This window comes from Neolamprologus multifasciatus, chromosome 17 (genome assembly GCF_963576455.1).
Source record: "Neolamprologus multifasciatus chromosome 17, fNeoMul1.2, whole genome shotgun sequence".
NCBI classification, from domain to species: Eukaryota; Metazoa; Chordata; class Actinopteri; order Cichliformes; family Cichlidae; genus Neolamprologus; species Neolamprologus multifasciatus.
In genome coordinates, this window is record NC_140455.1 from 34,319,216 (window position 1) to 34,345,754 (window position 26,539).

The 26,539-nt window shown below is 41.6% G+C and overlaps 2 protein-coding genes across 17 annotated transcripts in view; both read right to left on the bottom strand.

Moving 5' to 3' along the window:
* Window positions 1-12,060, bottom strand: part of gramd4a (GRAM domain containing 4a) — a 68,820-nt gene extending 56,760 nt beyond the window's left edge. Inside the window, exons 1-3 of one of the 7 annotated variants that reach the window (XM_085137741.1) lie at window positions 11,885-12,060; window positions 4,704-4,864; window positions 4,452-4,610 (exon numbers count right to left, since the gene is read on the bottom strand). In XM_085137741.1, the coding sequence (XP_084993867.1) occupies window positions 4,452-4,459 (8 nt within the window). In that variant the 5' untranslated portion in view covers window positions 4,460-4,610; window positions 4,704-4,864; window positions 11,885-12,060. Of the gene's footprint in view, window positions 1-175; window positions 672-2,667; window positions 3,109-4,451; window positions 4,611-4,703; window positions 4,865-11,349; window positions 11,456-11,884 lie in introns of those variants that run through there. The other 6 variants (XM_085137742.1, XM_085137739.1, XM_085137738.1 and 3 more) reach the window with 6 other exon arrangements.
* Window positions 12,061-14,313: 2,253 nt separating this feature from the next.
* celsr1a (cadherin EGF LAG seven-pass G-type receptor 1a) overlaps window positions 14,314-26,539 on the bottom strand; it is a 117,504-nt gene continuing 105,278 nt past the window's right edge. For 6 of the 10 annotated variants that reach the window (XM_085137727.1, XM_085137722.1, XM_085137725.1 and 3 more), the window contains 5 exons: window positions 24,561-24,661; window positions 24,312-24,452; window positions 22,468-22,734; window positions 22,025-22,388; window positions 14,314-21,277 (listed from right to left, as the gene is read on the bottom strand). In XM_085137727.1, coding sequence (XP_084993853.1) covers window positions 21,250-21,277; window positions 22,025-22,388; window positions 22,468-22,734; window positions 24,312-24,452; window positions 24,561-24,661 — 901 coding nt within the window. In that variant the 3' untranslated portion in view covers window positions 14,314-21,249. Of the gene's footprint in view, window positions 21,311-22,024; window positions 22,389-22,467; window positions 22,735-24,311; window positions 24,453-24,560; window positions 24,662-26,539 lie in introns of all 10 variants that reach the window. The other 4 variants (XM_085137726.1, XM_085137730.1, XM_085137731.1 and 1 more) reach the window with 2 other exon arrangements.

Consider the following 26,539-nt stretch of genomic DNA (forward strand, 5'->3'; position numbering starts at 1 on the left):
TAAGGCTAAAGTAAATACTAGGGAAGGGTAGGGCTAAGTGAGCAGTACTAATAGAAATGAATAGAATGATTCACTGTAAACAAAGGAAGTGTTTATTAGTAAACTGCAGATGGCGCTGTTGAGTGAAAAGATAAATGATACAATGAGTAGCCAAATATATTTGTTGTCCACATACCTGGGCAGCCCGCCAAAGTAAAGTCTATGCATGGTGAAACAGCACTGCCTCCCTCTGAAAATTTTACAAACACTCACAGGCCACTTCATTAAATACACCTGTTCAACTGCTTGTTATCCCAAATATCCAATCAGCCAATCGCGTGCCAGCAACTAAGTGCACTGAAACCTGCAGACACGTAACTTAAAGTTACACAACTACGCCAGAAATTATGCTGACAAGAATCTGCCACAGACAGATCTGGCGAAGCACTCAAAAGCACATTTCTAGTAGCTGCTGCTACACAAAGTGTCGTCAAGACCGCACTCTGACAAGACAACGCACACACATTCACAAGGTGAAAACCGTAACTTATACACTTTTGCAGCTGGTAACAAAATCCCCAATAAAAGTGCAAACTAATCACATTATTGCTCTGGATTATTAACAGCTTCATAGATGTGCTCATAAAATCCTGCAAAGCAACTAGGTGAGGAGCCCTATGAAATCAACATAACCAATCATAGGGAATCAACCATACATGAAAGGGTGCCCAATAAAGCTTGAGCGTTTACACACGAGGGCCACTGTCTGTATATTTTCTGGGACATTAGCAGTCAGGTCTGATAATAAAGGCTTGTTTAAAAAGAAAAAATAGACCTGCCACAGTGCGGTGTTTCCATTTCAGTGACTGATGCTTTAGAACTAGCTTCCCGCTACAGGTGCCTTCACTGAACGTGGTGCATAAACCCATGTAGGGACATCCTGCTTTCATCGTCGTCATCCTCATCATCCGTGGTGCTTAGTTTCTGTAGAAATAAGGCTGAATAAAGCAAGACACTCACCCGTGGAGCTATTCTCAACTTGTATGAGTTTCATAAGACACTCAGAGACAGGGAGGGAGGGATTAACATGACCTTTAAATAACTCATCTACAGGCAACAGCCAGAATGTTCCAATGGGCAGCTGCAACTTTTGTTCACTTTCCTGCATTAATAATCAGGTGAAGGGCGACAGATGGTCAGAAGAGATGAACAGCGTCAGGCTGCTGACAAGCAGAATAATAACTAAAAACAAACAATGGCACTGTAACAGCGCAGAGATATCGCAAGTTTCCATACCAGCATATAGGCATCACGCCTCTGATTAAAGACAAAATCTATCTCGATACATATCATATCGTCACTGTGAATGCTTCTATTGAGCCCAGCCTTTTCATTTGATGTCAACCCTCGGGAGGGAGCAGGAAGGCAGGAGGAGAGCCCAGATATGATGAACTTTAACAAGACCTATTAGACACATCCGGCTCTGTTTGTAGTTGAAAGCAAAATAAAAGGTTTCAAGCACAAGCACAGCCCCCAGCGAACAAATACTGACAGAAGAATAATGGTGGGGACAAGGATACGCCAGCTTTTATCTAACCCACTAATGCAACCCTTTAGGCAAAGTGGAGTTTTTGCTCAACGAAAATAAAAAGGCAGGCTTTTTCTCCCCCTAACATCATGTCCAGGGTTATTTTTTGGGCAGTGCAGCATCTGAATGCTGCCTCTCAGGGTCATGCATGCCGTGTGATGTACCACTGATATGCAAACTCAAACCCAAAAACAAATGACTCATGAGGAAATACTTCTGTTTATATGAATTCCTGCATTATTGAGCGAGGCTGCTAAAGTGAGGTTTACTCAAACAGTCACGATCAGCACATGATGTAACAGCCAACAGCATGGAAATTACACACTCCTTCCTGCCCTCCAGCCCTCTGGTCATGCAGCATCAGCGCTATTATTTCACCTTGCAGTTACATAATCAAGGATATAAACAATCGATTCTTCCTCAACAACTGGTCACTCTCCTCCATAGGATGTTAAAACGTGATTCTGATCAAATAGTAATCCCATTTGAACTCTGTATGGCGACAAAAAAACTAAAGCCCTGTACCAACTGGTTTAATCAAAACTCCAGTTTGACAGCACCTTTTAGAGGTCAGAGGTTCCGACTGTAAGTGAACACACCACACGAGCACTTTTTCTTTCTGGGGGTGCAACTGAGGTACAAAACATGAAAATATGTAAAATATTACGATAACATCTGTTTGTTTTTAAGTGCTTTTGAGTGTTTCGGTTGAGACTAGAAGTTGATTTTAAAAATTAATTGTTACACTGTGCCAGGAAATGAGAAGAAGCGTGTTTTTCCTCTCTTTTTTTTTAAACAGCATCAAAAGCAGTCAGACTCTGGCACAGTTAGGCCAAACTAACTAACACGATACAACAAATGTGTCCGTTATACTTTTATCTGCTAAGGGCGACTAATTTCAAACGGTGGGGGTTGAACTTAGGCCTCGAGTTAGCGGTCTCAGAAAAGAAAATGAAAACAAAATAATCCGCATTTTGGGTGACCCCGAAGAGACGCTGGGACAGCTTGGGTGTCATAAAATAATACCCCCCATTTTTCTCCCTCCCTTCCAGAACGACAGCCATTTGTGGTGTTTCACAAATAAAATAAGCGTTTCTTACCCAGCACGTAAATCGTAGCAAAGTTTCATGAACACTGAGATTGCCTTTTAGTCTGCTTTATCCTTCTGTACACCTGCTGCTCAGGACGTCAAATTAGCGCCAGTCTCACGGCGAATGCCGCTCACTCCGTCCATCCATCCCGACGATACATCCGCTAATTTCTGAAAGCCGACTAAATGTCGTCTCCTGCTGAGAGCTGAGCGGTCAGGCAGGCAGACAGTGGAGAAAAAAAATACAGTTGCGTGTCCCCCCTCCTTCTCCCTGGAGAGAGCTTTCCTGACCAGCGCCGTTGGCCCGGAGCTTGCAAATACCGGCGCTGCTCCGGTCTGTTGTCGATCTACACAGACTGGCAGAGAGAGCAGGGCCGAGGAAATTTCGTCAGTGTGCGGCGCTGCTTTCTTAAAGGGGCCGCCGCCGGGGGCTGACGCTTCACAGCAAAGCTTCACAAACGGGACGCGAGCGGAAACACAGCGACTTCTCCTTACCACCGCCCTGTGGCTGCCGCTGTCACATCCTGATAAATTATAGAACAGGTGGCTAAACAATGGCCTCGTTATAATGCACTTAATAGCTGTAAATCAACCCGCTACTGCAGCAATATCATCTTTTCTATTGAGTCATATATAGGAAATATCTTCAGTGTTATTTTTAATATTTTTTTAAAAGATTATTGGTAGTTTCTCCTGTTAAACTTTCTTCAAATCAACACTAATAACAATATAATATTATATGTTCTCCTGTTTTCGCCCTGTTCCTTTTTGGCCTGCCTGCAAGCTGATACTATACATTTACTGTAATAACCGAAATTACACTAATAGCAATGGATAAATTAACAGAAAAAGGAAACATAGGGACAAGAGGAGCATATAGATTATTTATATGCTTGGAAAATCTAATTTTTTTGGCACAACATCGCATTCTAATTCAGCTGCCAGACGTGACAGGTTTTAAGGGGTGTAAAAGTCACCAATAACAAAAGCTTCCTCCTTTATCTTTATAAAAAATCACTTGGCTTCTTCAAGCACACTTATAAAGAAATTGCTAGCATATTTACAGACCTGTTTGCCAAGGTCTATCTGATATTTCAAATCTGCTCTGCCATGGAATAAACAAACAAACACTGAAACATGGTGGATACTGGATCTAGAAGTTAAAATGAGCTCTCCAGGCTTCTTGGAGTTCTGCTGCTATTTGTTTTTCTCTCTGCCGAGATGATCCCACACTCCTTCAGTATTGCTGGGGAGGCCAGTCCATGAATAGTTTTCCACTGTGTTGTTTTCTATCTAGGTATGCTTCAGTGGGGGTCGTTGTGATGCTGGAAAGTGACGCTTTCCAAATGGCATTGCATGGTGGATCAAAATCTCATGGTACTTGTGTTCATTGGTGATGATAAGATTGCCAACACAGCAGGCTTAAATGTCAGCACCAAGCCATGACAGAGCCTCCTTTACAGATGACACTCACTGTTGTACCGCTCTTCTGACCTCCATATTGATAATGATTTGAACCAAAAATGTCATTTGTCCAGCTTTTCTGTTTGTTTCCCTTCTTTAAGAATGGCTTTTGGACAGCTATCCACTGAGACCGTTCTAATAAGGCTTCATTTCTTGGGTTCATGACTTTCGGATACTGTTCATCTATTGCCCCCTGTGAACCCACAGTAAGGCTGATGTCTTAAATGATTCAATATGTAATATAAATCTTGAGTACAGCAACTTCAGACACCTTACTTTTGAAAATAGGCACTTTCCATAAATCCTTAAAATACACTTCAGGATACTAACCTTTGCATAGTCTTTGATGTCAGTCTTTGAGATTCTCCTGGTCTTTTCAAAGTAACAGAATCCAAGAGGAGCCTCTTGTATGAAGTTATCCCACTGTTTGAGTAATTGTGTGATGAAGTGATCTTGAGCTAACAGACCGCTTTGACCGTCCTCTTGCCACTGTTTGAGTTCAAATGAGAAAAAAAGAAGAGAGCTTTGAAAGGAGCGAAGAGTGAAACGGATAGAAACAGAGAGAAACAGGAGTTAACTGACCTCTGGCCCCTCAGATAAGACCATAGATTACGGGGAAGTAATCACAAGTGCTTTCAATGGCTGCCGTCAGACTACCAATGAGCCCAGTGAGGATCGCAGTAGCTCTGTCTTCACTCGAGTTCTGCCCTGGTTGGCCTGCAGCTTTGCTTGTGTCGTTTTCGCTTCAACACAAGACAAAGAAAGACAGCAGATATTTAGATTACCTTCACATTTGTGTAGGCAAATGTGTGAGGCACGGGATTTTCCATATGTAGTTCAAGAGTATTTTGTGCAGACTTTACATGAAAGGGCATACTTAGAGTTTGAGTTGTTTAGAGCTTTCTGTAGTATTCTGCATCACTAATCAGATTATATGAAATAAAGCCTAATTAGCAAGACAAGCCGACTGATTAAAATACAGCTTTTCACCACTTATCCGTCTGCTATGTAAAATTTTAGATTGCTATTTGAACAAATACTTTTATTTTATTTATTTTACTTTTATGGAAGCAGCAACCTACATCGTGGGGGGGGGGGGGGGGGGGGGGGGGGGCAGTACGGATGGCAGTGCCTAAAAGTGTAGTTCTTCAAATGGCCACTGGGGGTGGCTCCAAAAGTGGGTCAATCCTAATGTACTCCTATTTTAAAATGACATCTTTGGAGCTGAAACAAACATTTTTACAGCCAGGAACAGATTTATTCTCTGCAGAGTCATTCATTTAATTACTTTAGATTTTGTGCATTGGATAGGGCTTGTGGCTAGGTGCTTTTTGTCTTCTTTGCCTTTTGATTGTACAAGCCAGAGTGAGCTGTTTGATTTCTTTAGTAAGTAAAGCGTGTCTTTTTTGCTAACCTAAGTTAGAATGTAATATCAAAGTGAGTGAATGCACCTTGTTAACCTTGCTAGCCCAGGTCTACACTTTTAAATGAGATATCAGAAATGAACTGTTGATGTCACCATGTAATTTGGTAATTAGCAGTGGTGCATTCAAAGTTATCACAAGTTAACAGTAATACATACTGGAATATCACAGTAGATTATCACTACAGGACATTTTCTTGGATCCACATAATGCTTCACCTGTTTTAGAAGTAATGTATTCCAACATGTTGGTTGCTCTGAGCACAGGTAACCTACATATGATGTTTTGGGAAGTACTTTGGACATTGTATGTAGGCATCATCTAAGAAGGACATTCCCTGGGCTCATCGGACAGAACACATGACAGCACATGGTCACAAGGAGAATGTTTGACAAGGAGTGATATGTTATCGATTTTCAGGTCAGCGTGACTTACCTCAAAGTAGTAGACAGACAACTGAAAAGTGTGGGATAGCTCAAGATCATATAAGCTAACTCTGTCACCTTTAAAAAAAGGAAAGTTTTAACTTTGAATTTAAAAGTACAGGGACTGTCTGTCTCCTGAATCCAAAGTGGGAGCTGGCTCCACAGGAGAGGAGCCTGATAGCTGAAGTCTGCCTCTTAAGGAAACACAAGCAGGAGTGACTGGAGATTTGTATTCAGGGAGTAGGATTTAGAATTTGCTTAACTGCACCAACCTGGATCAGGTACTTGGACAGTCAGATAATAAGGAAATCCATTAAAACCAGCCTCAAAGTAATTAATGCACATTTTTAATGTTCATATCTTCATGTTAGAGTGTGTTAGGGTTCATGGACACATAAACTTTCTCCAAACTTCCTCACAGTAGTACTGGAGACCAAGGTAATACTGTCATCAACATCTTGTTAGAAACAGTGTTGCTGATGTTTGTTTTTTTAAAGTTATTTAGTTCTTAATTTTATTTAATATTTTCTTTTGAGTTTTTTTGGAGCATAATCATCTCTGGCTTCATAGACGGATCGATAGCCGGATATCGTCTGCATAGCTTACAGTTTTCTAATAGTACTGCCCCTTAGGGAGCATGCATAGAGTACAAAAAAAGAAGACCAACTACAGAACCCTGTGGAACGCCATAATTCTCATTTTTTATTGTAATATGTCAGACAAACGTGACTTAAACCAGCTTGGTGCTGTTCCTTTTATTCCAATATTGAATTACAGTCTCTACAGCAGAATGTTGTGATCAAATGTGCACCAAGAGCATAGTACTAATACCTTTTCTCAAGCTAGGTTAAAGTATGGTAGATGTTTTTAACATGCAATTATACTATTGCGTGAATATTTGATTCAATATAACATCAATCACAAATTCCTTGTAATCTCTATTACATCATCATCTTGAAGGCCAAAATGAGCCACCTAAACCAGTCCTTCAGTGTGCCCTCTCTATGTCTGTGCTTTGGTCCTCTTGTCTTTTGCAGGTTATTTCCGCAGCGGCTGCTTTGTCATGACCTTGCAAAATTTGACCTGTAAATACTATGAGCTCCAACGGGATACCGCTCAGGGTTTTCATAGTCATCACAGATTGTGCAGTAACCAAGAGGACTAAAGCTTTTAGATGGGATTCCCCTCAGTCGCGCTTAAAGCGCACGCGCAGACGCACGCGCACATACGTACACAACAATGGGCTTGTGGCCCGTGATCCTCTTCATATGTCTTCTAGCAAAGCTACCGCTGTTGCGATTTCCCAAATCCTCCCTCTGCGCTCATTTAGAAATCCTGTAATAAATCTCTTAATCCCAAACCAGCATTTTCTAGAGGGTTGCACAACCGAGCGTGTCTTATGCAACTGGCCGAGCATTCTGAGTCAATTATAGAACAGTTGGGAGGAAGGGGAGGACGGATGACGAGACTGCTGATGCAAAACACATTTAGATAAGACGGCTAATTTAATACTAACATGTTGTTCTTCATGGACTTGTTTCAACAAAGAAATAGTACGATTTGTGTCTCAAAAGGACGGCGTTTTCCTCTTATAGTAAAATAGATAATATAGAGTCCATCTATCACAGCAGGTTTGATTAGAAAACATTCCTAGCAGCTGTTTTAGTGTTTTTGTTACTATAGAACCTAAAAGATTCTGTCTGCCTATTTTACCTGTCAGACCGTCTTTGGAGTTAAATGTTTTAGGCTTTATTTTACTTTTTATCTTTTTTCCCTCCAAAAGAAAAAAACATGAAAAAAACAAAAAAAACAAACATAAAACGACTTCTTGTTACCTAAAAGAAATAGTTCTGGTCTGCAAAAGAACTTAAAATTTAACCTTTCTCTAAAAAAAATGTTAAAGTTACAGCACATGTTTACAATAATGGGTAAACATGTGCTAATAATAACTTGCAAGGCAAAATACCTAATTCAATAAAAGGACTAGAGTTTACATTCCCTCATAATGCATGGCTTTAAATGGAGAAAATCTTGAGGGATGGCTGTTATGAGGAAAGGCAGCCCAGAACACATCGTTGTGTGCCTCAACTTTCGGTCTTTTACCCAGGCTAATCTGCCATTTTTCCTTGGTTAGGTTTAGGGATTAGAGATCTGATCTACATTATCATATTAAAATTTGGGACACGTCGTCAGTAGTGGACCTTGGATTCATCGGGTGTTTCGGCCATTATCACTGGACACCCTCATCCAAGGAGGCCCTGCCAGGGTTGATCAGGCCCCGGAGTGTGTCACTGGTTTATGTTAAAATTGTTATTTCTATACTTCTTTCTGCTGTTTAGTTTTCTACAGTTTATTTTCTTCTATCTATTCACTGCAATGGAGAAATACTTACCTCTTTAACATTTATGGAGCCTCATTTCTTCAAAAGGGACAGAAAAGGTGATTCAATTTTAAAACTGTGTAATTTTAAAACTGTGTATATACTGTATATTCTGTGTATTTATTATCTGACTCTTATTGCCTGTTTATGCCCTGTCCTTATCTTAAACATTATGCTGCTCTGTTGTATCTTAATTGCCCCTTGGGGATAAATAAAGTCGTTCTGATTCTGATTCTGAGAGAGAAGTAAGACAAGAGGGACAAGATAGGAGAGAGCAGAGAGGAGAGCCGGAAAGGGGGAGCGCCCGATCTGGCTTCCCACACCTCCCCACGTTTTACATGTGGAGTGCCAAAGTATACAACATGTTCAGAATATTTAAAACTATATTATGATTGTAGAGCCTGTATTGTAGTCCCCACTCCCCCCATCACCCTGACTGACACCCTCATCACCTCTATGGACTCATTCCGCTTCCTGGGTACCACCATCACCCAGGACCTGAAGTGGGAGCCCACCATCACCTCCGTCATTAAGAAAGCCCAGCAGAGGATGTACTTCCTGAGGCAGCTGAAGAAATTCAACCTGCCAACACGGACGATGATGCAATTCTACACTGCAATCATCGAGTCCATCACCGTGTGGTACACTGGAGCCACTATCAGGGACAAACAGAGACTGCAGCGTGTTGTGCGCTCTGCTGAGAAGGTGATTGGCTGCAGACTCCCATCTCTGCAGGACCTGTACACCTCCAGGACACTGGGGCGTGCAGCTCGGATCTCAGCTGACCCTTCTCACCCTGGACACAGTCTGTTTGACCAGCTCCCCTCAGGCAGGAGGCTCCGGTCCAGTCGCACCAGAACCTCTCGCCATAAGAACAGTTTCTTCCCTCTGCTGTTGGACTCATGAACAATAACCGTATGACTGTTCCCACCACTAACACATGACCCTACGCTGTGTTCACTGCATCATGCCATGTTTGGCACTGATCACCACCTGCACTCATGTATATATCTATCTACTTAGCACTTTTAATTCTTATTTTTATGTCTATTTAAGCGTTATATGACAGTATGTTTGCACCAAGTACCGCAGCAATTTCCTAATGTTGCAAACCTGCTCAACATTTGGCAATAAAACCCTTTCTGATTCTGATTCTGTCTTTAGCTTACAATATAAAGCGCCTTGAGGTGACTGTCATTGTGGTTTTAGACTATATAAATAAAATTGTGATACAATCATTTTACAGCTAAATAAAGAATGCTTTTATCTAGAATTTTCCATGTAACCCAAAAGGCAGTTTCTAAAACAAACAGGATGAAGAGCGGTGTTTTAAAGGCCCTGAAATGGGCAGTAGCATTGCCACCCATCTGTGGCAAAGGAAGGATGTAAAACAAGCTCATCATTTGGTGGCAGCAGTAAACAAACAGCATGTGGCATTTAAACAGCTTGTCCCCATAAGCTACACTAACAATTGTGTATTTTCCAAATCTGTTGGCACACATGACCAAAATTGTTACGAAAACTCTCTGAGTGAACAAAACTAACGCAGGAGGCAAGAATATTTCTGGGCAGGTGAAAAGATCACAAACCACCCACAAAGCTGAGATTACACTCACTCGCAGACGTGCATGAGGATATCTGCAGATATGATTAAGTAGTTTTAATGTGATTTTTTTAAAGATTATCTGGAGTACACTATGAGGACGCCTTGAGTATACCTACTGCAGCAGATATGTGGACACACAGTCACAACCCACGCTAACCATCTCATGGAAGATTTCAAATTTAGACTCTAGCCTAAGCAGACTGACACATTCTCACAGATGAGGAACACATAACACTTGCAGAAGAGAGCTTCAAACCAATCAGGACACATGTTTGCTTAAAAGCACAAAAACAAACAATAAACACACGCTTTAAACTACTGCAATATAAATGGCTCATGAGAACCTATACAACACCTGTCAAGCTTCATCATATGTCCAATGATATTCCAGACATCTGTACTAAATGCTTAGTTGAAAAAGGAACTCTTCTTCATTGTCTATGGGAGTGTCCTAAAATCCAGGACTTTTGGAAAGATGTTATCAAATATCTGTCCAAAGCGTTTAAGGTAAAAATCCCTTTAAAAGGAAAACTCTGTGTACTTGGAATATATCCAAGGGAATTTAAGCAATCGGGGAAAAAAACTAAATTACTGGACTATGGACTACTTCAAGCCAGAAGAGCCATTGCGCTATGTTGGAAGAGTATGGTTGCTCCCTCCATGGGACTCTGGAAGAAGGAAATTGCAGTCTCTCTAGGCCTGGAAAGACTAACATATATTGCCAAGGGCAAACAATGGGACTTTGTGAATATGTGGAAGCCATATATGGATATTTTAGGGAGTGGAGGTGAAGGACATTTATGAAAAAGAAGGAAAAGAAGAAGGGAAGGAAGGGAAAATCTTGTCTATCCTAACCCATTGTATTTTTGTATTACTGTGAGAACTATGCTCATTTCTACATTTGAATGTGATGTAGGCAGGTTTGATGTATGGATGGATGTGTGAATGTGAGGGTGTTCAACATTTGTTTGTATTGTACTATAAAAAATGTCAATAAAAATATATGGAAAAAAACCAGGACACATCTGTGATCGGTCAACCACAGCTAAACAAACGAAACCACCACAGCTAAACCACCTCCATTCAGCTGTGGGAGGTGGATCCTTGACTAAAGTCTAAATTGTATCCATATATAGAAATTGTCTTATCAGCCAGTGCATGCCTTGAGAATGTTCAACACTGTTGCAGATCCATACTACTCAAAAACAATTAAAGGAAGAGTTTAGCATCAAGTCAAATGAAATGAAATTAAAAACAGGTGTGCTAGAGGGACAATGATGAGACAACCCCCCCCCAAACATGAACAGTTTTACATCTTTTCTCACTGGTTTATCACTAGTTTTATATTTGGCAACATGAGGCGACACTTGGACAACACATCAGTATGTGTTACCTGAAGGTTTGCTGTGTCTCCCAGCACAGTCTCAAGAGCATGGAGGAGATTCCAGGAGACAGGCAGTTACTCTAGGAGAGCTGGACAGTGCTGTAGAAGGCCCTTAACCTACCAGCAGGACTGGTATCTGTGCTTTTGTACAAGGAGGAACAGCACAAGCACTTCCAGAGCTACAAAATGACCTCCAGCAGGTCATTGGTGCAAACGTCTCTGACCAAACAATCAGAAACAGACTTCATGATATTGGCCTGAGGGCCTGACATCCTTTATTTGTTCCCGTGCTCACTGCACTGTAAGGTCAATTTAGCATTTGCCATAGAATACCTGACCTAAACCCAAAAGAGCACCTCTGGGACATTATGTTGCACCAGGGCATCACTGTCCAGGAGCTCAGTGATGCCCTGGTGCAGATTTGGGAGGAGATCCTCCAGGATGCCCTCACAATGTCAGGGCATCCTCCATACAAGTTTCTGTTGTGATAAAAGGCTGTTCTTATGGTGCATAACCATGGTGGTTATGGTGGTAAGCGACTCACCTTCCTGTTGAAATGGATTTAAAGTGTTAATGAAGGTGGCAAGGTTGCCTCTCCGGTGGTCCTCCTTGGGCTTTTGCACTCTGCAGGGTCTGTGGATGTCCTGGCCTGGGTTTCCTCCATGTCTGCTTCATGCTCTTGGGGGCGGGGCTATGGCGCCCCACACCACAGGGGTGGGCAACTCCAGGCCTCGAGGGCTGGTGTCCCTGCAGGTTTTAGATGTGTCCTTGAACCAACACAGCTGATTTAAATGGCTAAATTAGCTCCTCAACATGCCCTGAAGTTCTCCAGAAGCCTGGTAATGAACTAATCATGTGATTCAGGTGTGTTGACCCAAGGTGAGATCTAAAACCACCGGCCCTCGGGGCCTGGAATTGCCCACCCCTGCTCTAGCAGATCGCTACATGGATAAACCTTTTGAACTCAAGCGCGCTCATGCACACAGGTGTACACACGGATGCTCACTGACACAAACTACATCTTCCTTGGCTACGACCTTAAAGCATATCGTGCGCTGTCAGTCTTGCATGCTGCTCAATAACATTCAATATTTAGTATTTACTCTTACAGGTATCTAGGTTGTTACTTTGATCTCTTTATCACGTTGTTCTCTTGTTGTTTGTTTTCTTTTTTCTTCTTTTAGCAGGTGATCCAACGGATTTTCTCAGTGTCTTCTCTTACTGCCCCCCTTCCCCTCTTTCTTTCTTTCTTTCTTTCTTTCCAATTTGTAATAACTTAAAATAAAATAAATAAATGAACAATAATAATACAGATCAATCAAGTGGACCACTTGAAAAAATAAATCCATTGGGCATCTTTCCTGCCCTTCAGACAACAATTCTGATAGCTGAACAGGACAGGCACAAAAAACAAACAGATTTATATGAAGTGAAAACTTACACTTTCCCCTCACAAGTTGGATTACTGAAGAACAAAACTCACTATCATAGTCTACCAATAGAGGGCACAGTTGCATTAGTTAACTGCTCTTCTTCTCCTGCCTGGTTGTATCCTGCTCATGGACTCCTGCAGGATGCCGGCTTTAGTTCTCATGGGTGTGAATTATTTAGTTTGAGTGGCTGTGATGGGACAGAGATAAAGAAGAGGGTAGAGGGTGACTCTGAAAGAGCTCCAAGGCCAGTTGAATGTGCCTACCCAACTTCTCAGGTTTAAGTTAGAGGTTTTTGGTTTGGTTTTTCTCAAAGTGAAACACAGACCACCTGACAAAATGATTCCTGTTTTGACAAAATAATTACAACCGAGGAAGTTAATGTAATAAAGATCATAAACACAGACAAAGTGTTGTCACTGTACACTTAATGTGTACAGGTTTCACGACTGAGGCCTCTAATCCCACCACACATCATATTTTGACAGGCTACCTCTGTTCCAGCTACTTACTTTATCTTTTTCACCTGAGGGGAGGACTGGCTTCAGTTGCTATAACACCTAACCACCCAATAGGCTTGTGAAACATGACCCTGCCTTCTTACCTTTCTGTGTGCCTGGTTACATTTATTTCCTCAGCAATACCCAGTAGCAGCGACTTTATGTGCAAGGGTTTGTGTCACGGACGTAGCATGGCTGCCTGTTCCCAGACCCTGATGTGGCATCCGATCCTCAAAAATAAAAAAAAATGTAACAAAAAAAAAAAGCCCTGCAAACATCTGTCACATGAGTCAGCTGAGGTTAGACATGCGAGAAAGACAGAGGGATTCCACATCTTACAGCTGTAATTCACTTAAGTCTCACATAGTTTAACCGAAAGCATTATTAACGGTCCTATCAGACTCAGTTCTTTGTTGATAGCCATCGGCCTTGGAAAGCCAAAGCAGTGCATCTTTAGAGGAACCTAAAGCTTAGTACAGGGCTTTACAGTGAAAGTCATTTATCAAGAACAACCTGAGAACTAAGTATGAGTAAGATTCACTTGTGGCCATTTTATTAAGTAAACCTGTTCAATCACGTGTTTATGTGAATATCTGGTTTGTTTCTTTGTTATTTTGATCATGTAAACAATATAGAGAATTTCATTTAGCAAAAAAGAGAAAAATAATGCTATACTAAAGCAGAACACATTTCAATATCGCTTCACCTCTTCTTCTTATAACTCAGACACCCTCTACAGGAAAGGGCAGAGCAGGCTGTACTTGCTGCGGAGACTCAGGTCGTTTGGAGTGGAGGGCCCACTCCTGAAGACCTTCTATGACTCTGTGGTGGCCTCAGCCATCTTCTATGGTGTGGTCTGCTGGGGCGGCAGCATCTCTGCTGGGGACAGGAAGAGACTGAACAGGCTGATCCGAAGGGCCAGCTCTATTCTGGGATGCCCTCTGGACTCAGTGGAGGTGGTGAGTGACAGGAGAATGGTGGCTAAGCTGTCATCCCTGTTGGACAACATCTCCCACCCCATGCAGAAGACTGACAGCACTGAGCAGCTCCTTCAGTGGGAGACTGCAGCACCCACGGTGTGGGACGGAGAGATTTCGCAGGTCTTTCCTCCCCACTGCTGTCAGACTCCACAATAAAGACTTTTGCAGCTGATCAAACACACAAACCCACACATGTGCAATAAGACTGCTATATGTGCAATTCTTGTGCAATTCTTCTTCTGACGAAGTTGTATTTTTGTATTTTTCTACTCAGTTGTATATAGTATTTGTATTTCTATTTTATTCTATCGTATATATTATTCTATTCTATTTTATTCTATTGTATATAGTATTTGTATTTGTATTTTATTCTATTGTATATATTATTCTATTCTATTTTATTCTATTGTATATAGTATTTTATTGCATTCTATTGTATTTTATTGCATTCCAGTGTTTTCTAATTTCTGCTACATAACTTTGCACTTTTGCTGTAACAAAACAAATTTCCCACCTGTGGGACTAATAAAGGTCATCTTATCTTATTCAGTAACATATGGAAAAGGAGTGGGAAGAAGTGCAAACTTATTAAATCCCACCGCTTCACCATGAATTATACGTCAATATTTATTCAGCTTCCTTACCGATATAATCTGCTGTAATAATAATGATGAGCTAATCACATGGCACCAACTCAATGGACAATCTGGTGAAGTTCACTCTGAGGATCGGAGTGGGGAAGAAAGGGGATTTCATTGGCTATGAATGTGGCGTGGTTGTTGGTTTGTTTCAGAAACTGCTGATCTGTTGGGATTTTCCCCTCACACAACCATCTCTAGGGTTTACAGAGAATGCCCGAAAAGGAGGTCTGCCTCCTTTGTTGATGTCAGAGGAGAATGGATAGACTGCTTTGAGCTGAAAGGAAAGCAACAGTAACACAAACAGACTCATGCTAACTAAGGTACGCAGAAGAGCATCTCTGAACTCACAATGCGTCATGTGCGTGGCCTCAAAACGTTTGGTCAATAGAAGATAACGATTGGATGTCTGTGAAGGTTCTCAGTCATCCAGGTCATCGTAGTCTAAGGAGCTTGGAAAGAAAGATCAGAAAGAAAGATCCACTACCTAATCACATGAGCCAAATGTCAACATTGACATCCTCGAAAGAGTGACCTTTTGACCCTAGAACTGAAGAAGCTTCTCGGATGAGAGGTGAAACGTCTTCAAGCAACTTAAAGAAGTCCAGACACTTTTCTTTCCAAGCTCCTTAGATAACGATTGGATAAACATTGCCTGGTCCAAATTGTCTCGATTTTTGCTGCAACAGAAATCGTCATAATTGGTATAAACATCATGAAAGCATGGATTCATCCTGCCTTGCATCAACAGTTTAGGCTGGTAATCGTGGCGTAATGGTGTGTGGCATTCCTTGGGCTCTTTAGCTCTCTATAGTCCATACCGCTTCCAGCAGGATAAGGCACCATGCCGCAAAGCTGAAATCATGTCAAACTGGTTTCTTGAGCACAACGATGAACACACTGTACTTTGTCGGCCTCCACAGTCATCAGTTTTCAACCCAATAGAACACCTTTGGGATGTGGTGGAACAGGAGGAGGAAGCAGAGTTGCAGTCTTACACGCCTCTCTGCAGCTTCTCTCCTCCTGCTACCCACCCAAAAACCCATCTCCATAGAGACTGTGTCTGCTTCCAAAAAGACAAAAAACAAACTAAAAACCAGCAACAAACAACTTAAACAATCACAAAGAAAGAACAATACAGTATCCACATCTGAACCAAAGAGTAAAACAGTGAAATGTGGATTATTAAATATTAGGTCTCTCTCCTCCAAGTCTCTGTTAGTACATGACTTAATAATTGATCAACAAATTGATTTACTCTGCCTTACAGAAACCTGGTTGCAGCAGGATGATTATGTTAGTTTAAATGAATCAACACCCCCGAGTCATTCTAACTACCAGAAATCTCGAAGCACAGGTCGAGGGGGTGGTGTGGCAGCAATTTTTCACACCAGTCTATTAATTAATGAAAGACCAAGACAGACTTTTAATTCATTTGAAAGCCTGATGCTTAGCATTGTCCACCCCAGCTGTGAAACTCAGAAACCAGTCTTACTTGTTATCATCTATCGTCCACCTGGGCCTTACACAGAGTTTCTGTCTGATTTCTCAGACTTTATATCTAATTTAGTTCTGAGCTCAGATAAAATAATTATTGTGGGTGATTTTAACATCCATGTAGATGCTAAAAATGACAGCCTCAACATGGCATTTAATCTGTTGTTAGACTCAATTGGTTTCTCTCAAAATGTAAAAGAACCCACCCACCACTTTAATCACACTCTAGATCTTGTTTTAACATATGGCATAGAAACTGAACATTTAACAGTGTTTCCTGAAAACCCTCTCCTGTCTGATCATTTCTTGATAACATTTACATTTACAATAATTGATTACGCAGCAGTGGAGAGTGGACTTTATCAAAGTAGATGTCTTTCTGAAAGCGCTGTAACTAAGTTTAAGAATATAATCCAGCCACTGTTATCATCGTCAATGCCCTGTACCAACACAGAGCAGAGCAGCTATCTGAACGCTACCCCAACAGAGGTCGATTATCTTGTTAATAATTTCACCTCCTCACTACGTACGACTCTGGATACTGTAGCTCCAGTGAAAACTAAGGTCTCTAATCAGAAGTACCTGACCCCGTGGTATAATTCTCAAACACGTACCCTAAAGCAGATGACTCGTAATCTGGAGAGGAAATGGCGTGTCACAAATTTAGAGGATCATCATTTAGCCTGGAGAAATAGTTTGTTGCTTTATAAGAAAGCCCTCCGCAAAGCCAGAACAGCTTACTACTCATCACTGATTGAAGAAAATAAGAACAACCCCAGGTTTCTCTTCAGCACTGTAGCCAGGCTGACAAAAAGTCAGAGCTCTGTTGAGCCAACCATCCCTTTAACGTTAACTAGTGATGACTTCATGAACTTCTTCACAAATAAAATTTTTATCATTAGAGAAAAAATTACCAATAATCATCCCACAGATGTAATATTATCTACAGCTACTCTTAGTTTCATTGATGTTAAGTTAGACTCTTTTTTTCCAATCGATCTTTCTGAGTTAACTTCAATAATTACTTCCTCCAAACCATCAACGTGTCTTTTAGACCCCATTCCTACAAAACTGCTCAAAGAAGTCCTGCCATTGATTAATTCTTCGATCTTATATATGATCAACCTATCTCTAATAATCGGCTATGTACCACAGGCCTTCAAGGTGGCTGCAGTTAAACCTTTACTCAAAAAGCCATCTCTAGACCCAGCAGTCTTAGCTAATTATAGGCCAATCTCCAACCTTCCTTTCATATCAAAAATCCTTGAAAGAGTAGTTGTCAAACAGCTAACAGATCATCTGCAGAGGAATGGTTTATTTGAAGAGTTTCAGTCAGGTTTCAGAGTTCATCACAGCACAGAAACAGCTTTATTGAAGGTTACAAATGATCTTCTTATGGCCTCTGACAGTGGACTCATCTCTGTGCTTGTCCTTCTTGACCTTAGTGCAGCATTCGATACTGTTGACCATAATATTCTATTAGAGCGATTAGAACATGCTGTAGGTATTACAGGTATTGCACTGCAGTGGTTTGTATCATATCTATCTAATAGACTCCAATTTGTGCATGTAAATGGAGAGTCCTCTTCACACACTGAGGTTAATTATGGAGTTCCACAGGGTTCGGTGCTAGGACCAATTCTGTTTACATTATACATGCTTCCCCTAGGCAGCATCATTAGAAGACATAGCATACATTTTCACTGCTATGCAGATGACACCCAGCTCTATCTGTCCATGAAGCCAGATAACACACACCAATTAGTTAAACTGCAGGAATGTCTTAAAGACATAAAGACTTGGATGGCCACTAACTTTCTGCTTCTTAACTCAGATAAAACTGAGGTCATTGTACTCGGCGCTGAAAAGCTTAGAAATATGGTATCTAACCAGATTCTTACTCTGGATGGCATTACCTTGGCCTCCAGTAACACTGTGAGGAACCTTGGAGTCATTTTTGACCAGGATATGTCCTTCAACGCACATATTAAACAAATATGTAAGACTGCGTTCTTCCATTTGCGCAACATCTCTAAAATTAGAAATATCCTGTCTCAGAGTGACGCTGAAAAACTAGTTCATGCATTTATTACTTCCAGGCTAGACTACTGCAATTCATTATTATCAGGATGTCCAAAAAACTCACTGAAAAGCCTTCAGTTAATCCAAAATGCTGCAGCAAGAGTACTGACAGGGACTAGAAGGAGAGAGCATATTTCTCCTGTTTTGGCTTCCCTTCATTGGCTTCCTGTTAAATCCAGAATTGAATTCAAAATCCTGCTCCTCACATACAAGGTCTTAAATAATCAGGCCCCATCTTATCTTAATGACCTTGTAGTACCATATCACCCTATTAGAGCACTTCGCTCCCGCTCTGCAGGCCTACTTGTTGTTCCTAGAGTATTTAAAAGTAGAATGGGAGGGAGAGCCTTCAGTTTTCAGGCCCCTCTTCTGTGGAACCAGCTTCCAGTTTGGATTCAGGAGACAGACACTATCTCTACTTTTAAGATTAGGCTTAAAACCTTCCTTTTTGCTAAAGCATATAGTTAGGGCTGGACCAGGTGACCCTGAATCCTCCCTTAGTTATGCTGCAATAGATGTAGGCTGCCGGGGGATTCCCATGATGCATTGAGTTTTTCCTTTCCAGTCACCTTTCTCACTCACTATGTATTAACAGACCTCTCTGTATTGAATCGTATCAGTTATTAATCTCTGTCTCTCTTCCACAGCATGTCTTTATCCTGTCTTCCTTCTCTCACCCCAACCGGTCGCAGCAGATGGCCGCCCCTCCCTGAGCCTGGTTCTGCCGGAGGTTTCTTCCTGTTAAAAGGGAGTTTTTCCTTCCCACTGTCGCCAAAGTGCTTGCTCATAGGGGGTCATATGATTGTTGGGCTTTTCTCTGTATCTATGAAGCGCCTTGAGGCGACATTTGTTGTGATTTGGCGCTATATAAATAAAATTGAATTGAATTGAATTGAGACTGGCATCATGGATGTGTAGCCAAGAAATCTGCAGAAACTGTGTGATGCTGTCATGTTAATATAGACTAAAACCTCTGAGGAATGATGAATCTGTAAGTGAAAGGGAGCCCAACCTGGTACTAGCATGGTGGAACTAATAAAGTGGCCAGCAAGAATATATCATGTCATACAAATGCGCGTAAAACTGGGAGCTCAGACCTTAACCCTAAGCGTAGAACTATGAAATGAGTAACTTCCAGTTTGTGTTACTCATCATTTGTTAAACCGCTAAACGTTGATGTCACCACATTTGCTTGACTGGTGCACATGTTTGAACCAGCCATGCTCCCTTCCGTCGAACAGACACGCTAAGACAACGCAATTTAAAAATTCATCATGTCATTGTTTTTTAATTTTACAGTCATACAATCTTTTTTTTGTTTCTTTCCAGTGTCTCAAAACCATAAAAAATAAATATACATTATGTTACAAAACATTTCCAGTGTCTCAGATTATACAAAAACACACATCTTATCAACAGCATTGATTACATAAGGGCAAAACACTGGGCGTGTACAGGATGTAAGGTACAAAGGCATTTAGTGACTGTACATTGTAAAACGACCTTTTACTAGCTGCATAATGCTTCAGAGCTGCTGTCATTTTCAGTTTTAACCCAGATTTGAAAACTTAGCGATTAAAAGGCAGCGTCAATTACGCAATTTCTGAACAGACCCGCTCAGTCTGTTTCTTACTTTTACACAACGAAAGATCAACAAATGGCTTTTTTTTTTAAAGATTCTGCACTAAAACTGAGTTAAACCGAACTGACGCCCAACTCTAATCTGCTTATTCACCAGATCTCATGACTTTGGTAACCAGGAGTGTGTCTTGCATTGGATAAACAGGCTCGACAAACACTGGAAAACAAGGCTTCAGGTTCACAGTGCTCCAACTGCAAAGCTGAGTTTTCAGCAGAGGGGGGAAATTCCTCTTCATTCCACATAATTAAAGTCCATTTACACCGTACTCTTGCGTGTACACAACAGCAGCAACCTGTGAATGCACCATCGTAGAGTGGAAGCCCACTGCAGCCTTTTGCAGTATTGCGTGAGCTTGTAAGGCCTCGGTGCAGCATGAAGGCACGCAGCGCAGATTTGTTGTTCTCTGACTGTTAAACCGGCGTACGATGTGATTTCTGTTCTTTTTTTTCCCACTACTGTGTTCTTGCTAAAACTGACATAGAAAATAGATCATTTCTTCTTCACTTTTTAAAATTATCTACATGTTACTTACACTCTAAATACACTGCACCGAGAGGCTGTGGAAGCCTTTCTTTAATTAAAACAAAAAAGAAGAGCACTTTGTGTTTCATAGCTCTGCCCAGCATGAACTGAAGCATGTGTGTGAGACGTCTGAGGGACCTGCAGTCTTTGAAATCATTTTACTGTGACGGTACCAGCCTTTAGAGGTTCGTGAACAGTGATTATTACATCTGACACTTTGCTAACTTCACCTAAAGAAACAGAACATAATGATGTGCTCCTCGCCAACACTAGAGAAGAGCTTCATGTTAGGGCCCACAATGCATTCTGGGTGTCATTCTTCATCTTCATTAGTGGTTTTGGCACACGTGGCTCAACCGTGTCTTTACACAGTACGGCACAGCGTTCCCTTTGTTATCGCTCACATCTCTGCTTATTTTCTCATCTAAGGCAGTCCTAACGTCTGCAATTAATACTGCTCGCCCGAGAAAGGAAACATGACGGGAGCGGCGATGCTGACGGGATCAGGCTTCTCTTCATCCATCCTTTAACACCTCTCCATCTCGCAACTTTTCCTTTCATGTTCCTCGACTCTTGGTCCCCTCAGCCCCGACCTGGCAGGTTGTTTAGCTCCTCCTCTCATAAAGGCAGGCTGGTCTGGGTTTGCCTAACAGGTCAGATCGAAGTCTCGTTACTGCCACTGTTAACAGAGGGGAACAAAAGGACAGGAGGGAGAGGAGAGGGAGGGGGATGCAAAGAGAAAGAAAAGAGGGGAACATGCAAGGTAAAATGAGTGCAGGGATGCGGGAGGGTCTTCATGCAGCATTTAATCAGGATGGTCGCAGTAGTTCATGCTCGAGTTAAAGGAATATAGTCATTAAGAGGATTGTTAACACATTTACAGTTTAAAAACCAGGATAACTGTATCCTAGTTATACTGGACATAAGGGTGCCATCAGTTTTCTCAGCTTACTCGCAACAACAAAGCCTTTATGATGCATGCAATATTGCATTAGTTGGCACTGTGATCAGCTTGATTGTTGCTCATTTAACTGTAAATAGTGCTTGCTTGCAAGGTTTTTAAACTTTTACGATCACTGTTAAGCTGATTTTGAGTCTTTTATTTGTTGCACACACGCTCAGGTGTACTGAGCGGCACCGTTAATGAGACCTCTCAGTTTCACATGCTTGAGGCGTAAGGGTGCTCTGTAGAAAACTGCTCAACATCAATTTCTAGGGGGTTAGACAAAGTGCTCCACATTTAAAAAGTCAGTCACAATAGGGCCGGCAGTTTTGTAAAACTTGCAAGCGTCTACAGTCACGGGGAGTCTGCAGCAACTTCCAGAAATCACACTGCAGTTTCCCCTGGAACTGCATGCATTAGTGCTAAAAACAAACAGTATTCTTTTCTTACTCTGAGTCTGACTCATTGCCTCCGTTGACCGTCCCCGACTTCAAGTGCATGGCAACTCCGCCATTTGTCTCCCGGTAGATACCCCCTGGCGGAATCTGAGGTCGTGGGGCGACGGGCGGTTTGACGGGGGAGCCGCTCTCGTGGTTGCCGAGTCGGCTTCCTTCGTTGGAGGCCAACGAAGGCGTCCGGGACGACGGGGTCATGATGTTGACGGAGGGAGGGGGTGGGGAGGTGGTGTTGTTGTTGTTGGGGGGAGGGGAGGTGATGGTGGGCGAGTTGTAGTCGCTCAGCTTCTCCCTCAGACGGTTCTTCATGTTCTTGTCGGTCAGCGGAGGAGGGTAGCTGATCTTGTTCTTCAAGATGCCTGAGTGAGACGAGTGATTTGTGTGAGCAAGCGTGACGTAAAGTCGATTCAGATCGGCTCTAAACACTTCTCCCCTCACCTTTTCTCTGCTCTGGCTGGTGGTTGCTGTTAGGCTGACTGGCAGGCGCCGAGTCTTTCATACTGGTAGGAGTCTGTCTCTCTCTCTCCTGCAGAGCCTCCCTCTCTCTTTCGCCAACGTGGTTGAGCTTGTTCTCTGGGTGCAGCTCCACGTTCACCTTGGTCTCCACCCTCAGCCTCTCTGTTCCACCGGGGTCCTCGCTGTCACTGGCTGTAATGGCATCTGTTGGCCAGTAAGGCTTCACATGATTAGATGTTGATTGCCCTGCTGAGAAGGGAAGAGAAAACTTCAATTTAATTCAACATCACATGAGCAAAAAGTGTTCATTAGAGCAAAAAGATGATATCTTAAAGGCACAGTCGATCATTTTTTGATAATTTAACAGAAAAAAACAATGCTACGACTGCAATCCCAAAAGTAAGGTCTTCTATTATTTTAGAAATACAAACAGCCATTTATTTTCCATAATATTTACCTAATTTTAAAGCTTGAAGACTTATTTATTTCTATAAATAATCGCTATTTCGGTCGATGCATTTTTGTAAACGCTGCGGCAGTCATGCCCTTGTAGGGTGGGGTGGGTGATGAAGTTCCAACCAAAGTTTTGCAGGAGAGCGACAGTTTGAGCAACGTGTGGACGCGCGGTGTTGTGGAGAATACTTACGCCCTTGCTCAGCATTCATCTTCTCTGGTTCTGAAATGCCCTTCTCAGTTTTTCCAGTACCTGTCAGCATGTATTGTGGTCCCAACAGGCAGGAAGTAAACCAACAATACCACCTTTTGGTCCCAAAACACAGATGCGCACTGTGCGTAAGCATTCTCCACAACACCGCGCGACAGTTTGCTCAAACTGTCACTCTCCTGCAAAACTTTAGTTTGATCTTCACCACCCACCCACCCTACAGTCCAGACTTCGCACGCAGTGAGTACGACCTGTTCCCAAAGTTGAAAGAACATTTGTCCGGAAGGCGATTCTGCGGCAGCGGCTAGCGGGTATGACATGGGCATTGTATAACTGTCACAGAGTCTACAAAAATTTATAGACCGAAATGGCCATTATGTAGAAAAATAAACAAGTCTTTAAACTTTAAAATGATGTAAATATTATGGAAAATAAACTGTTGTTTGTATTTCTAAAATAATAGGAGACCGTACTTTTGGGTTTGCCCTCCTATAACAATGAAGAATATTGTTACTCATAAATACTGAGTAACAATACTCATAAATATATATATTATTAAAGTGAAAGCAAACTAGTTCTCCCAAAAGTCATAAAATACGCAAGCTTATTTGTGTCCAAGTTACATGTACTTCAAAGAGAGTTTCACAAGTGCCAGCTAACAGCAGCTAACAGAGGCTAACAGCAGCTAACAGAGGCTAACAGCAGCTAACAGAGGCTAAGAGGAGCTAACAGAGGCTAACAGCATCGATTACCAAAAGAAAAGTTGCTCAAAAATCCTCAAAAACTCACCTCAGTATCACTGTCGTTGGACAAAAGTGAACTTCACTGATTTATATCAGACTCCTTTCAAAAAGTTTTACAGTCTTGCTCAGAGAAAATAAATGTGGACACTTTTCACCCTGCATTGACAGCTGAGGTAAACAGTAGACTAACTGACAACCTACACAGTTACTTTGCACACTATGGTGATGGTTTTAAGGTGACAAGGGGTAAAAACGTATTACTGCAAAATATATAATTAACCACATCTAATTTTTATTTCCCAATTTATTGCCGATGTAACAGAACTCAGCTGACAGTAATCTGCAATCTACTGAATCTTCTGCGATCTGTAGTGGGGAGAATTTTACACGCTGTAACTTTAAGAGACTTGTGCATTTACCTTTTGGAGTGCTGTGAAGAGGCCTCTCGTTGTTCCACTTTGGCTTGACATCAATATCATCATCCTCGCTGTCGGAGGAGTGGGAGGAAGCATAGGACGAGCTGTGTTCATCTACTGAAAGCTCGCTGTCTGAGTCAGAGTCTAATTGAAGAAATGATGGCGAAACAGACCAGTGAACAAATACAGTATATCAGTAAAATAGACTTGGAAATGAAACATTGGACATGCAATTCAATATAAAAAGCTTACCATCTCCTTTGTTGCCATTTCTATGGAACAGAGGTCCATCCAGGTCCGTGTGGCCTTTAGCTGTTCCTGAAGAGCCACTGGGCTTCTGACCAGACTCCTCCCTAGAAAAACCAAGGACAGCATAGGCAGGCAAGTGAGAAACAGGAGCAGATGAATAGAGGTGTAGATTTAGAGGAGACACAGAGGGGAAGTACATCATTGCTGGAAGTTAATTCAAGCCCCAACTTGTGGTTTTACACAACTGATGTTTAACAGCTGATGCAGCAGACATCTCTCATTACAAAACATCTGGTACTGTTGATTGCCTTGACACAGACAAAGCGAATATAACATTTAGTTTGTGTGTGCTGCTGTTTCTCTAATGTCAGAAAGTCCCAACTTGATCATTAATACTGAAAAAAATCTAATACAGGTTTACCCTCTCTTCATCAGTTACTGGTCGCGGTATAATTATTGCAAGAATTCAATTTTAGCATGTTTAGTAATAATTTAATGGATCAAAATGACAAATTGGTTACGTTTTTCTCTCCTCTCCCGTCCTCTCTGTCTGAAGCCGTTTATTCCAGGTTGGAATAAGAACTTGGCTGGAGGGCAAAAACTGCTACTAGAGACTCTGACCTGTCTGATGGCTGATCTAAGAGAAGCTTCTGGAAGCACCTGAAGACGTGCCAACAGCTCCAGGGAAGAGGTATGCACGTCTACATTACATTCCTACCTCAACAGGTATAATCCCATCACCCCTTCGTTTCTGCTTTTTGCTTTCCACATCACCTTATTTTTCTCCTCTTCCTCTCTTTATAGTTTCCCCACTTTTTGCTCTCTTATTTGCTTCTTTCTACGCCTGACCTAACGGCAGCTCGCCATATTTCTTCCCCCCCAGCGTTACTACTCTTATTGACCCTAGAGTCAGCTCTTATTACCCAGATGACACCTTTACGGGCTAGGCGTACAGTCAGACGAAAGTGTGATACTGTAAAGCGCTTAAAAACACCAGGTATATGAAACACAAGCCTACTGTAATGAAAGCATGTCAGTGAACACTGAACAGATACAGCTTGTAGAAGAGGGGAGATTAGCTTAAGATGACAAACAACTATATTTTGGCGCAGATTCATTTTTCAATGTCAATGTCTTTCAATGTATAGATATATCAAGAACACACCTGTCACACAGTCAAACGTAGCTTTACTGATTTAGCTGTACTGCTCAAGATCAAACATGCTAGTAGTCTGTAGCTAGCTTGGACCACAAAGCTATATAATTATTATTGTAATGTATTAATGTTATGTCTTTAGTAAGTTCAGTTTGAAGTAGAATAATTTCCAGCAAATTTCAACTGCAGAACACTGCAATAACGCACGTATTTAGAAATACCAAGCTAAAATTTCACTAGCTAAACCAGTGTTACTTTAGCAACATATGTAAAACTAATGGAGAACACCGTGACGGTTAAATTTTGAGATTAAATTTAATTCTAAATTTTCCTTTAAATTATAATAATCTGAGTTGATTTCAGTTTGAATTTCAGTCTTATCATCTTATACCAACATGTTCTCACTCCCAAAGCGCCAGGTGACAAATCTTCAGTATATTACGCTTCTGGGCACCGAACACGTCCCCATATTACAGGATTGGAAAAATGACGAAACATGAGAACCGTTTGGAATGAATCTACACATGTACGTTTTACTTAAATCGTTTTGTAAAACACTATCTAACGTCATTAAAGTGGTGGTTAAGGTTAGGGATAAGGTTAGGGTTAGGGCTGGAATACATGGCTGGAACGTCTCACGGGATCGTCGTTCTACTGGATTTCATCCACAATCCGGCGCGTAGCATAGGAACGCGGAAAGTCGCCTTTTGTGTTCTCATGGAAATCAACAAATCGCCGGTATATTATATCCCAGTAGGGCTGCTCAATTAATCAAATTTTAATCACGATTACGATCTGGGCTTTCAACGATCATTAAAAATGACTG